At 49.5% G+C, this 14,264-nt stretch overlaps 1 protein-coding gene across 1 annotated transcript in view; it reads right to left on the reverse strand.

Moving 5' to 3' along the window:
- The window catches only part of LOC127630582 (pappalysin-1-like), a 130,376-nt gene that overhangs the window by 17,295 nt on the left and 98,817 nt on the right, over positions 1–14,264 (reverse strand). The window contains exons 18-19 of the mRNA XM_052108205.1: positions 8,874–9,042; positions 7,904–8,019 (exon numbers count right to left, since the gene is read on the reverse strand). Of these exons, the coding sequence (XP_051964165.1) occupies positions 7,904–8,019; positions 8,874–9,042 (285 nt within the window). The remainder of the gene's footprint in view (positions 1–7,903; positions 8,020–8,873; positions 9,043–14,264) is intronic.

Genomic DNA, 14,264 nt, shown 5'->3' on the forward strand with positions numbered 1-14,264 from the left:
AGTCCATATATAAATCAATTACATAGTAAAGGCGGAAATGAATATTCCTTGAGACCTTGTCTGGCCTTGTTGACCCTAGATGCAGCTTTCTTGTTTGGGGTATTGATATAGTATGAAATCACAAATTTCCACAAAGATATGGAAGAATGAGGCACATTTTCGTCTCTTTCTATGAGTTTCAATTAGTCATTTGATTAAGTCATTGCTTTGAGCTGCGGAGTCAATTGGTCTTTTGCAGTCTGCTTTTGTCAGGAGGACACAAAGCAAAGACCCCACTGCTGTGATAAAATCACTCCTTTCTCCTCGAATGCACTCAGAGGACTCAGAGAGAAAGACCCATTCAAAATGTTACAGCAAGAAAAATAACCCATAGCCATTTACTGTCATCTGTTAAATGAGAGACTGAGACCACCATCTGAAACATGACAATGGTTCAAAAGCAGTTCAGAATGTCGTCATGGTTAAGGTTAAGTATTCTTTGGTTGACACTGACCATTTCTTTTGTTAATTTCTGTGGTTAGACTGTGTTGTATTCAAACTTATTCTGAGAAAAATAACTTTTGGTTTGCCTGCTCATTCACAACACTCATAATTTCTGAAGCACTCCAGGTCTAGTCTGAGACATCCTAAGGAAATAACAGGTATGCATCAAAAACTTTTTTGTGTGTCTACTACATATTTTGTAACAAAAACGTCAACACAATGTAAGAAAAGTAGGGCTATGTAATGATTACCCTGTCTTGTCTCTCTGTTGCCCCCTTGTTTTCCATCTTGTCACTTTTCACTTCTTAAGTTTTCACTTTAGTCCCTTATTTAATTCCATAGTCCACCCTGTCTCGTTTCACTGTTGCCCTCTCGTTTTCCATCTTGTTGTCACTTTAGTCCTTTATTTGATTCCACAACCCTCTGTTAGCGTTCGTATTCACTGTTCATTGTTTACACCTGCCCTGGTTAATTTGCCTTTGGTTTCTGTTTATCACCTTGTTACCTTGTTTGAGTTCTGTCCTTTCATTGGCCACCTTTCCCACGTTTGTCTATTTATACCCCGTGTCTTTGTGCTGTCTTTGTCGATCGTTGTTTGATGTCAACCTGGTGTGTGATTCTCCCTCGAATGCCCTCTTTGTTCATCTCGTGTTTAGTTTATACTTTTATGTTTCATTTCCCCATCGTGGGCTGTTCCTTTGTGTTTTTCCTGTGCTGTTCATTTAATAAAGTTTGAACTGCGTTTGGATCCGTACCTCCTCGTCTGCCTCATTGCTCAAACGTAACAGAACGATCGACCACAATGGATCCAGCAGTTTTTCAGGCAAATTACGATCTGCTCAGCCTGAAGCAAGGGGACCGACCTATTGAAGACCACATTCACGACTTCCTGGCTCTGGCAAACGTCTCTGACTTTCCAAATTACTCTCTCGTGGTCTTCTTCCGAGGCAACCTGAATGATGGGCTGAAGGAGCGGCTGCCACCGGCTACGCGCGACTGGACGCTTGACGCATTCGTTGAAGAGACCCTACAGATCTGCGGTTCTCATCTAACTGTGGACATCATCGAGGAGAACCCCGTAGCGCCTCCCGCAGAATTGACCCTCCATTCGCCCGTGGTTCGTCCTTTCGCGCCGGTCAACGAGCCAGCGCGGTCCTCCTCGTCTGCCCGGAGAAGGAGAAGACGGGCTTCCGCCTCCCGGCCCACGCATGTCACGGTGAGCGAGCTAGAGCCCACGCATGTCACGGTGAGCGAGCTAGAGCCCATGAATGTCACCGTGAGCGAGCCCGAATCCTCGCCAACCACGGTAACCCAGCCAGAGCCTGAAGCCTCAACCGTCAGTGAGCCAGTGCCGCAAGCCTCGACCGTCCCTGAGCCAGCGCCTGTAGCCTCGACCGTCCCTGAGCCAGCGCCTGTAGCCTCGACCGTCCCTGAGCCAGCGCCTGTAGCCTCGACCGTCCCTGAGCCAGCGCCTGTAGCCTCGACCGTCCCTGAGCCAGCGCCTGTAGCCTCGACCGTCCCTGAGCCAGCGCCGGTGGCCCCGATCGTCCCTGAGCCAGTGCCCAAAGCCACGACCGTTCAAGAGCCAGTGCCAGAAGCCTTGACCGTCCAAGAGCCAGTGCCAGTAGCCATGACCGTCCAAGAGCCAGTGCCAGTGCCAATGGCCGTGACCGTCCAAGAGCCAGCGCCTCTCGAGCCCCCTAGGGCTCCGCCTCCCAAGTCTCTCAAGTCTCTCGAGTCTTCCAGGGCTCCTCCTCCCGAGCTTTCCAGAGCTCAACCATCCGAAGTTTCCGAGCTTTCCAGAGCTCAGCCATCCGAGTTTCCGAGCTTTCCAGAGCTCAGCCATCCGAAGTTTCCTGAGCTTTCCAGAGCTCAGCCATCCGAGTTTCCCGAGCTTTCCAGAGCTCAGCCATCCGAGTTTCCCGAGCTTTCCAGAGCTCAGCCATCCGAGTTTCCCGAGCTTTCCAGAGCTCAGCCATCCGAGTTTCCCGAGCTTTCCAGAGCTCAGCCATCCGAGTTTCCCGAGCCTTCCAGAGCTCCGCCTCCCGAGCCTTCCAGAGCTCCGCCTCCCGAGCCTTCCAGAGCTCCGCCTCCCAAGCATCTCGAGTCTTCCAGGGCTCCGCCTCTCGAGCCTACCAGGGGTCCGCCCCTCAAGCCTCTCGAGCCTCCCAGGGCTCCACCTCCTGAACCTCTCGAGCCTACCAGGGCTCCGCCCCCTAAGCCTCCTACGGCTCCACCCCCAGAGCCTCTCGAGCCTCCTGCAACTCCGCCTACGGGCCTCCTACGGCTCCGCCTCCAGAGCCTCCGATTGCTCCGCCTCTCGATCCACTCAAGCCTCTGACGGTTCCGCCCCCAGAGCCTCTTGAGCCTCCTACGGCTCCGCCCCTCAAGCCTCTCGGGCCTTCCGGAGCTCCGCCTCTCAAGCCTCTCGGGCCTTCCGGAGCTCCGCCTCTCGAGCCTCCCAGGGTTCCGCCTCTCAAGCCTCTCGAGCCTCCCAAGGCTCCGCCTCTCAAGCCTCTCGAACCTCCCAGGGCTCTGCCCCTCAAGCCTCTCGAGCCTTCCAGGGCCCCGCCCCTCAAGCCTCTCGAGCCTCCCAGGGCTCCGCCCCTCAAGCCTCCCAGGGCCCCGCCTCTCAAGCCTCCGCCCCTCAAGCCTCTCGAGCCTTCCAGGGCTCCGCCCCTCAAGCCTCTCGAGCCTTCCAGGGCTCCGCCCCTCAAGCCTCTCGAGCCTTCCAGGGCTCCGCCTCTCGAGCCTTCCAGGGCTCCGCCTCTCGAGCCTTCCAGGGCTCCGCCCCTCGAGCCTCTCGAGCCTTCCAGGGCTCCGCCTCTCGAGCCTTCCAGGGCTCCGCCTCTCGAGCCTTCCAGGGCTCCGCCCCTCAAGCCTCTCGAGCCTTCCAGGGCTCCGCCTCTCGAGCCTTCCAGGGCTCCGCCTCTCGAGCCTTCCAGGGCTCCGCCTCTCGAGCCTTCCAGGGCTCCGCCCCTCAAGCCTCTCGAGCCTTCCAGGGCTCCGCCCCTCAAGCCTCTCGAGCCTTCCAGGGCACCGCCTCTCAAGCCTCTCGAGCCTTCCAGGGCTCCGCCTCTCAAGCCCCTCGAGCTTCCCAGGGCTCTAACCTTCAAGCCTCTCGAGCCATCCACGGCTCTGCCTTCCGAGCCTCCTCCTGAGCCTCCTACGGCTCCGCCTCCAGAGCCTCCAGCGGCTCCGTCTCCTGAGCCTTCCTTGGCTCCGTCTCCTGTGCCTTCCTCAGCTCCGTCCCGGAGCCTTCCAGGCCTCCGCCTCAAGAACTGTCTACGGCGCCACCGCCCTCAGCTCCGCCTCCTGAGCCTCCAGAGCCTCCCTCTGCTCCGCCTCCTGAGCTTTCCAGGGCTTTGCCCCCCGAGCCTCCTACGGCTCCGCCTCCAGAGCCTCCAGAGCCTTCTAGGGCTCCGCTTCTAGAACCTCCTTCGGCTCCGCCTCCTGAGCCTCCCTCAGCTCCGCCTTCTGAGCCTTCTACGCCATCGCCTCCCCCGGCTCCACCTCCCGAGCCTCCCCCGGCTCCGCCTCCCGAGCCTTCCACGGCGCCGCCTCCCAAGCCTTCTACGGCTCCGCCCACAGGGTAAACCATGGCTCTGCCTGCCTCTGCTCCGCCCCCAGGGTCTCCTGCGGCCCTGCCTATGCCTCCTGCGGCGCCGCCACCCAAGTCTTCGACTGCCCCGCCTCAGAGGTCCTCCTTGGCTCCGCCTCACGCGGCTCCGCCAGCTCCCCCAGTGGCCACACCTCCCAGGTCCCCTGAACCGGCCATTGGCCCACGACCACCTCCCAGGCCACCGAAGCTGGCCTCTGTCCTGTGGCCTCCTCCCAGGCCTCCTGACCCGGTCCCTGTCTTGTGGTCTCCTCCCAGGGCTTCTGACCCTGTTCCCGTCCTGTGGCCTCCACCCAGGCCTCCTGCCCCTGTTCCTGTCCTGAGTCCTCTTCCCTGGCCTCCTGACCCAGTCCCTGCCCAGTGGCCTCCTCCCAGGCCCCCCGACCCGGTCCCTGTCCTTGCCAAGTGGCCAGCTCCCGGGCCATCTAAACCGGCCTCTGTTCTGCGGCCAACTGACCCTGGTCCCTTGACACACCCCCATAGACTGCTTGCCTGCCCTCTCGGCCTCCATGGTCTATCTATCTACCCTCTCCACCTCCCTGGACTGCCTAATGGCCCCCGCGGACTTCCCGCCTGCCCAGTGTACCCCCCCTGGTCCGCCCATGTGCCCACTTGTCTCTGTCTGTTTGCCCCTGGTGCCCTCATTTTGGTTCTTCCTTGTGGGTCTTTTTCGTCTTTTGTTGTTTTGATCGTCTGGAATCCGATCCTTGAGGGGGGGGGGCTATGTAATGATTACCCTGTCTTGTCTCTCTGTTGCCCCCTTGTTTTCCATCTTGTCACTTTTCACTTCTTAAGTTTTCACTTTAGTCCCTTATTTAATTCCATAGTCCACCCTGTCTCGTTTCACTGTTGCCCTCTCGTTTTCCATCTTGTTGTCACTTTAGTCCTTTATTTGATTCCACAACCCTCTGTTAGCGTTCGTATTCACTGTTCATTGTTTACACCTGCCCTGGTTAATTTGCCTTTGGTTTCTGTTTATCACCTTGTTACCTTGTTTGAGTTCTGTCCTTTCATTGGCCACCTTTCCCACGTTTGTCTATTTATACCCCGTGTCTTTGTGCTGTCTTTGTCGATCGTTGTTTGATGTCAACCTGGTGTGTGATTCTCCCTCGAATGCCCTCTTTGTTCATCTCGTGTTTAGTTTATACTTTTATGTTTCATTTCCCCATCGTGGGCTGTTCCTTTGTGTTTTTCCTGTGCTGTTCATTTAATAAAGTTTGAACTGCGTTTGGATCCGTACCTCCTCGTCTGCCTCATTGCTCAAACGTAACAGGCTTTCAATCAATAAATGTTTTTAATAAAATGTATTACATGGTATGCTGATTAATTAATCAAATTAATCTCAATTAATCTGTAAATATTTGCTGAGAAAGCCCCTCAAATAACAATAATTAAATTTTAAATAATTCAATAATTATAAATATATATAATTATATAGAGCATATATCCACTTGAGTCCTGAGATGGTATGGTGCCCCCTGTTCATCCCTTGGACAGACCAGGGGTTCCCCTAGAGCAGGTGTCCAGGCCTGATAGATGCCTCCAAGCGTGGGTGGTGCACCGTGGCTAATAACTGGCACGCAGTCACCAACTCCTGGACAGGGCCACGATTGCATTTGCATATCAACTGCCTTGAGTTGCTGGCAGCATTGCTCACCCTGCGGAGGCTTCAGCCATTGATCCAGCACAAGCACATGTTGGACTGGATGGTCAAAACGGCAAAAGTAAAGCTAAGATGCCGTGCACTCATGTCGCAATTCGCCTGCTGTCTCCTCCTCTGGAGTAAGCAGCGACTCAAGTCATTGCGAGCCACTCACATACCAGGCGACCTCAACAGCGTGGCGGAAGTGTCACATTCAGAAGAGAGTTGAGACTCCACCAACAGGTGGTCCAGCTGATTTTGAGTCGATTTGGTCAAGTGCAGGTAGACCTATTCGCTGCGGAATCCTCCCTCTGCCCCTCGGACCAATGCTCCCCTCGGCACAGATGCACTGGCATGCAGCTGGCCCTGGGGGCTACGAAAGGATACGTTCCCCCCCAGTGAGCCTACTTCCTTGGGCAGAGGCCCCTCTGACCCCAGTCACTGTGTTTGTAGAGCTCCTCCCCCCTCTGGGGTAGGACTTCTCCACAGGTAAGACCATGTGACGTATTGCCACACAACCCCCCCCACCCCATTCAGGTGGGGTGTGATCTCACCCCCCCGATGCAGACCCTATATGGCCCCCAGCTGAATGATTTTGTTCCTTTTGGTGAGAAAAAAGGGGAAGAGGCTCCCTATTTTTGGGCAGTCAACTTGAGTTGCAGGGGACGTACAACGATTGTAACAGTGGTGACTATGAGGCACACAAGGGTCTGCCTGTCTCGCACCACCAGTCCACATAACACAGTTCAGATAGTGGTGGCGTTTCTATAGGGACACCTAGTGTCACTAGATCAAAACAACGTCGAGTGAGTGACAGATAGGGAACATCCTGGTTCTTTCGTAACCTCCGTTCACTGATGGAGGGAACAAGATGTTTTGCCCCTCTTGCCACAACACTGAACTACCCAATGAAATGTCCGGCACCTTGTCTCGGCTCCTCAGCACAAAACCTGAAGGAGTGGTTGCAAGCCAGCTCCTTTTATATCTGTATGTAAGGGGGAGTGGCATGCAAATTCCACTTGGCAATTCCCATTGGACTTTTCTTAAAGATCAGAGGTGTTTGGGGCTCCCAAGGGCGACCCCAAGTGTCACTACATTGACACAACGTCTCGTTCCCTCCATCAGAGAACAGAGGTTATGAAAGTAACAAGGAAGTTCTCTGTATAAGCTGCACTTTACCTATGCAGTTGGAGTTTTTGCTTACTGCCCCCTGGAGAAAACAGATGATACTTCAAACCTGAATATTATTATTACGGTTTATTTTGAACGCATAATTTTTTATATAATTAATCGCATAGAATTAACATTTTAAATTGACAGCCCAAACATGAAGCTTTTCTCCTCTCTTTTAAAAATGTATATAAAAATGTATTTTGTTATTCTAACTCTGCACAATTATATGGTTAGTTAAATGTAATTATTTGCATTTATGATGTTTTTGTCCCTGCTGAACAGAACAGACCAGACCTAAAACCCAATTTCAGTCACAACCCAACAGTTGAGAAGGACTGCTTTAACAGGTGAGGATCAAAACACATTTCTGCAGTTACAAACAATCATTGTATACACAATGTAAAGAATATTTGTTTGTTGGTTTGTCTATTATTTCTTTAGAAACAGAACCTCCATTCTGGCCTATACCATTTTCCATTTCTAAGGCACAGAAGAAAAGGGCAAGAGGCAAACGTCACCAGTGCATGAATGTGTGTGGTCCACTCAAAGTGGTCTATCTTGGTCAGGTAAACATAATGATGCATTGGATTTTATAACAGACGAGCAAACGTTTATCATTTCCATTTCTGATGTTAATGATTAATCTGTGCATTAATCACAATGCTTTAAGTAACTACTGCCGACTACTCCAGTGTGTTTACATCATAAGGTGTTTATTTTGACTACTCTTAATGCTTATGTTACAAACCTGCTCTGTTATATTATATATGACTTCAGAGAAGTTACATCATAATTGCATGTTAACTGCATAGTATTAAATATAGGTACTGAATTATAGACATGTTTAAAGAATCAACTTGTATTATGACCAAATATTTACACAACATCTCCAGAGTGACATTAGCCAAAATTATGCTAAAAAACGAACATTTAAAAAAGTAATTTAAAAAAAGCCCACCCAAATGTTACAATGTCTTTCCACGCACCTTAACTTTGGCTGGGTTCCACCAGTGGTCTTTCATCACAGTTTCAACAGTCATGTTGTTGGGCAAAAGGACCACACTGCTGCTAGCATCTCTACAAGCCACCTCACACTCCACTCCTGCAGGGCAACACATACAGGTCTAGAATCAGTCTAGAATTGTATTTACACTACGAATGTGAATATACAGTAGAGTCCCATGAAGACACTAGCCCTTCTCATTAGGATTTTACATGTTGGGTGTTAGTATGTGTGCTCAGAATATGTGCACAGGAAAGAGTGATGGCAACAACTCTGCTGATTACCTCCTTTTATTACTTTATTTTATTTGTATCGCTCACAGAGTGTTTTATTTTGCTCTTCTCTCTCCCTTACCAACATTTACTGTTAGGCTCTATCCTTCACTAGATTAATTGTTGGATGTAACACTCATATCTCCAGGTAAAGTGTTACAACTGACAAGCTAATTTCTACAAAGTAAATATCTTAAAATTGAAATGTATTTTATATCTGATATAAAATCTATCATTTTAAATCTTAAAACTAAAACTGATGAGTAAAATATATCATTTACATAGTCATACACAGTTCACATAGTAAGACCAGAAACATACTACTGTATACTCAACTACAAAAAATACATAGTCATACACAGTTCACATCGTAAGACAAGAAACATACTACTGTATACAATAACTTTAATTATTGTTCAGAAATATTGTCTTTAAAATGTTGCTTTACCTTCACAATTCTCTAAAAAGAGAAAACTGTCTGTAGAAGACGAGTTTATGCTAATGTGTGCTATAACGCCCCTTGAACTAAAAATTCAATGTATAAATTACATTTTGGACACATTTTTGAACACAACGATGCATGAAATTGAGCGGGCTATGTCAAGTATGTTTTAGACTTAATAAATGAGATTCACCTCAATTCTGCTGTCTGATATGTAACAGTGTGTGCAGATACAATACCTATGCCGTGGCCATTCTTGCAGCCGAGATAAATATTTGGGCTGAGGTTCTGTGGGAGGAAACACTGGCCTTTCAGGTTTGGACAGAGACGGAAGGAGCCAGTCCAGTTCCCGTCCTTTCTACATCGGATCACATTGGTGGAGGGAACCTGGATCAAAGACAAACATTTCTATTCATTTTCATGAAGGAAGGAAGGCAGATCACTAAGCAATTCCACTTGACAAAAAATAAAACAAATGGTTAAATAAAAATCGCTGTCTGCGATGGTGAACAAGGATGGGCATGGGCATAACTGCTGGATGGGCATGCTCTGTTTGTCCTGGTTAATGCACCTCAGGCATTAACCAGCTTCTCCCGAAGTTGTCTGGTAGACAACCTAAGGGCCTCCTCAGTGTCCATGCCGAAAAGGCCCTCATGGCTAGACGATTGGTTCCTTGGGTCCGGGTGCCGCTCACAGCCATGCCCCCCCCTCCCCCGGTTCCTTTCTTCCCGGAGGTCACGATGATGGAGGGCACCTATCACTGCCCGCATCCGACCTTCTCACTCGTCCGCGCTCACTACCCTCGACAGCAGGGCTCTGCGACCGACCTCACCCTCCGGACCACGAAGGTCACATCATGGACACTCAGGCAGGCGATGGCCACCCTCGTGGTCCAGTAACGTCACCTGTGGCTGAACCTGGTCGAGATGCGGGAGGTCGACAAAACCCGCTTTCTCAACGCCCCCGTCTCCCAGCTTGGCCTATTTGGCAACACCGTCAACGACTTCGCCAAGCAGTTTTCGGCGGTGAAGAAACAGACGGAGACCATCTCTCACATTATGCTTCGCTGCCATTCCAGCACGACCCGTGCTCCATCTGCTTGCCGAGGGCGTCCCCCTGCGGCTTCCAAATGTCAGGCAGCTCAGCCTCAACCTGGGCCCAGCTCTCAGCCCTCCGTCTCTCGACCCTTCCTTCGGTTTGCGCTCGACAGGCAGGTGTATCAGTACAAGGTCCTCCCCTTCGGCCTGACCCTGTCCCCTCACGTCTTTAAGAAGTTCACAGAGGCAGCCCTTGCCCCGCTAAGGGAAGTGGGCATCCGCATACTCAACTACCTCGAAGACTGGCTCATCCTAGCCCACTCTTGAGAGTTACTGTGCACCCACAGGGACCAGGTTCTCAGGCAATGACCGCGCGCCTCACCAACGCGCGCATGAAGTCAGTGCTGAAATGCATTACTTAGTTCAAGCTAGGCACAGCAATTCCAGAGGCTCCTGGGGCATATGGCATCTTCCACAGCTGTTGCGCCGCTGGGGTTGATGCATATGAGACTGCTTCAGCATTGGGTTCAGAATCGAACTGAGGCCCTGAAGTGGTGTTTGTTCGTGAATTGGTGTTCTGTTTGTAGCAACTCCTCCCTCGTTAGGAAGGATCTACCACCATGCCACTTCCACATTTGGCCTGAAAACACATGTGATGTATTCGCAACATTTAACCTCCCCCATCCTGTAGAGGATGTGGTCTCCGCAGGGTCTTTTCCCCCTGAAAGAATAGGAGTTGGAAAAGAACACCTTACCCGATGCGTGTTATAGCGTTAAATGGCCCAGCCACTTTAACTCTATGCAAGAAACATAGAGAGAAAAGGCACGGCTGGTGCGGCCTGCTCCCATGCTTGGCACATTGCTTGTTCCCCCCCTTCGGGACGCCGGGAACCTAAAAAGATTATGATGTTTTTATGGGCCGTTGGGGAAGGGTACGTGCAGTCTAACACAGCATGCTGCTTTGGCATGCAACTGCCTGCCTGCACCTGCGTCAGCAGTTCACATACATGGTTCATTGCATGGTGTGATTGAATAAGGAGCCCTAGTGTCCTTTTATTCGGCAAAATGTCGAGTGAGCGACAAACGGGGAACATCTAGGTTACTGTTGTAACCTTCATTCCCTGATGGAGGGAACAAGACATTGTGTCCCCCCGGACACAACGCTATACTGAGCCACTGTAATGGCCGAACCTTATTCTCGACCAATAATGACCAAATGTCAAGGCGTATATCTGCTAATGATGAACATTAGTTTAGCTTTCTATGGGAAAGGACTATTTGCCTATGATTTGCCTCTCATAATCATGTCACGTTTGGTGTGAAAAGGCCTTTAGGCATGCATGCCAATACTGGCATGTGGAAAGGTAATGCATGTGTAACCAGGCTTGGCCCATATTGTTGACTCATCGAATATGCACTGATACTTTCCAAAGCTGCTACTCACTAACGCTGCCACAGCAAGACGTTGCCATGGATGGCAGCCTCGGTGTGGAGCGCTCCAATTCTTTTGTTTTTTTATTTGTTTGTCCTGTGTTTAGTAATCGTTTTCCAATCAGTTTCACCAGGGATGAACTGCTGACCTTTTGGCAGCACCAGACAATCTTTTCCCAGTTTTTGACTATTCAGACGCTTTGCTGGGTATTTAGTCAGGGACACAGCTGTGCTGTTCAAGAGACGCAGACGAGGGAGACGGGCTGGCACGCTGGTCAGTCTCCATTGGCACAGGTTTCGAACAGCCCTTCAAAGTATTTATCTAGTGAATCTCCACGCTCTTCCTGACACAAAGGATGAACTACATCTACTCACCCTTACAAACAAGGACTTTTCAACCTCTGCTGACTTGTGCTTCACAGAAACCTGGCTGAGTGAAGCTATTCTAGACAGCAAGTTACATCTGACAGTCTTATAGCTGTTTAGAGCGGATCGCAATGCGGATTTAACGGGGATCACAAACATGGAACAACAATATTCAGATTCAGTCATTATTTTTCTTGGGGATTTTAACAAAGCAAACCTCACAGGTGAACTTAATACAAAGAGCACATTACATGCCCAACCAGATACAGAAATACACTACATTACATGCCCAACCAGATACAGAAATATACTGGATCATTGCTTCACAACAATAAATAATGCATATCGCTCTGTCCCTAGAGCAACTTTGGGATTCTCTAATCATTGTCTGGTTCATCTTCTTCCAACCTACAGGCAGAAACTACAATCTACTAAACCTGTAGTAAAGACTTTAAAGAGGAAAAGTCTTTTATCCAAAGCAACTTACAGAGCCCTTATTACAGGGACAATACCCTCGGAGCAACCTGGAGTTAAGTGCCTTGCTCAAGGACACAATGGTGGTGGCTGTGGGGATCGAACCAACAACCTTCTGCTTACCAGTTATGTGCTTTAGACCACTACGCCACCACACCAATGGTGACAATGAAAACAATGAAGCAGACCTGGAAATACAAGCCTGCTTTGACTGCACTGATTGGAGTGTTTTTGAGGCTGCAGACACCAGTCTGGACAAGCTCACAGATACTGTTACATCATATATCAGTTTCTGTGAGGATATTGAATAAGGGAATCAGAGAGGCTAATCTGATAAGCTGAAAAATAAGTTTTCAGTTAATGACCTGCATCAGTGTGGAGTGGCCTGAAACAACTTACTAACTACAGGACTCCTGCCCCCCCAACACTGTAGGGAACCAACAACTGGCTAATGACTTGAATGGGTTCTACTGTAGATTTTAAAGCCCCAGTCTCACACCCCACACCCACTCTGACCTTCACTTCACACAAACACCAACACCTCCTGCAATCCCCCTCCTCCCCCTTCCTGCTACTCAGCCTGCACTTAAGATCTGTTTAGAAGAGGTGTACCGTGACTTCCGAAAACCAAAGACAAGGAAAGCACAGGGCCTAGTTGGTGTTTCACCCGCTTGTCTAAAATCCTGTGTTAACCAGCTGGCCCCCATCTTCACTCTAGTCTTCAACAGATCACTGGAGCAGTGTGAAGTCCCATGCTGATTAAAATGCTCAGTCATCATTACTGTCCCAAAGAAACCCCAAATCACAAGACTTAATGACTACAGACCCATCGCCCTGACATCTGAGAGCATTAAATAATTTGAGAGACTGGTGTTGGCCCACCTGGAGGACATCACTGGACCCTTTCTAGATCCCCTTCAATTTGCTTATCGAGCAAACAGGTCTGTGGATGATGCAGTCAACATGGGATTGCATCATATTCTGCAACATCTGGACAGACCAGGGACATATGCAAGGATCCTTTTTGTGGAATTCAGTTTGGCTTTCAGCACCATCATCCCAGCTATTCTCCAGACTAAACTACACAAACTCTCTGTTCCCACATCAATCTGTCAGTGGATTACCAGCTTTCTGATGGACAGGAAGCAGCTAGTGAGACAGGGGAAATTCACTTCCAACACATGTACACAGGTGCCCCCCCAGTGATGTGTGATCTCCCCACTACTCTTCTCCCTCTACACCAATGACTGCATCGCCAAGGTCCCCTCTGTCAAGCTCCTTAAGTTTCATCCAGGATGACGATGAGTCTGCATACAGAAGGGAAGTTGAACACCTGGCCATCTGGTGCAGTCAAAACATCCTGGAGCTGAACATGCTCAAAACGGTGGAGATGATTGTGGACTTTAAGAGGAACACTAAGACACTGACCCCCCTCACCATTCTAAACAGCACTATAGCAGCAGTGGAGTCATTCAGGATCCTGGGCACTACCATCTCACAGGACCTGAAGTGGGAGACCAACATTGACTCCATTGTGAAAAAGGCCCAGCAAGGGTTGCACATCCTTCACCAGTTGAGGAAGTTCAACCTGACACAGACGCTGCTGATACAGTTCTACTCAGCAGTCATTGAGTCGGTCCTCCAAGTTTCTCCCAATGGCAGGCTAGCACCTTGTATAGCAACTCTACCGCCATTGGTGTATGAATGTGTGTGTGAATTAGTGATTGGGACACAGTGTAAAACGCTTTGGTAACCTCTAAGGTTAAAAAAAAGCGCTATATAAGTGCAGTATCTCACAAAAGTGAGTACACCCTCACATTTTTGTAAATATTTGATTATATCTTTTCATTTGACAACACTGAAGAAATGACACTTTGCAACAATGTAAAGTAGTGAGTGTACAGCTTGTATAACAGTGTAAATTTGCTGTCCCCTCAAAATAACTCAACACACAGCCATTAATGTCTAAACTGCTGGCAACAAAAGTGAGTACACCCCAGAGTCATGTGACTTGTTAATGTTACAAGGTTTCAGGTGTGAATGGGGAGCAGGTGTGTTAAATTTGGTCTCATCGTGCTCACACTCCCTCAAACTGGTCACTGGAAGTTCAACATGGCACCTCATGGCAAAGAACTCTCTGAGGATCTGAAAAAAATAATTGTTGCTCTACATAAAGATGGCCTAGGCTATAAGAAGATTGCCAAGACCCTGACACTGAGCTGCAGCACGGTGGCCAAGACCATACAGCGGTTTAACAAGACAGGTTCTATTAAGAACAGGCCTCGCCATGGTCGACCAAAGAATTTGAGTGCACGTGCTCAG

Source organism: Xyrauchen texanus, chromosome 3 (genome assembly GCF_025860055.1).
Source record: "Xyrauchen texanus isolate HMW12.3.18 chromosome 3, RBS_HiC_50CHRs, whole genome shotgun sequence".
Lineage (NCBI taxonomy): Eukaryota > Metazoa > Chordata > Actinopteri > Cypriniformes > Catostomidae > Xyrauchen > Xyrauchen texanus.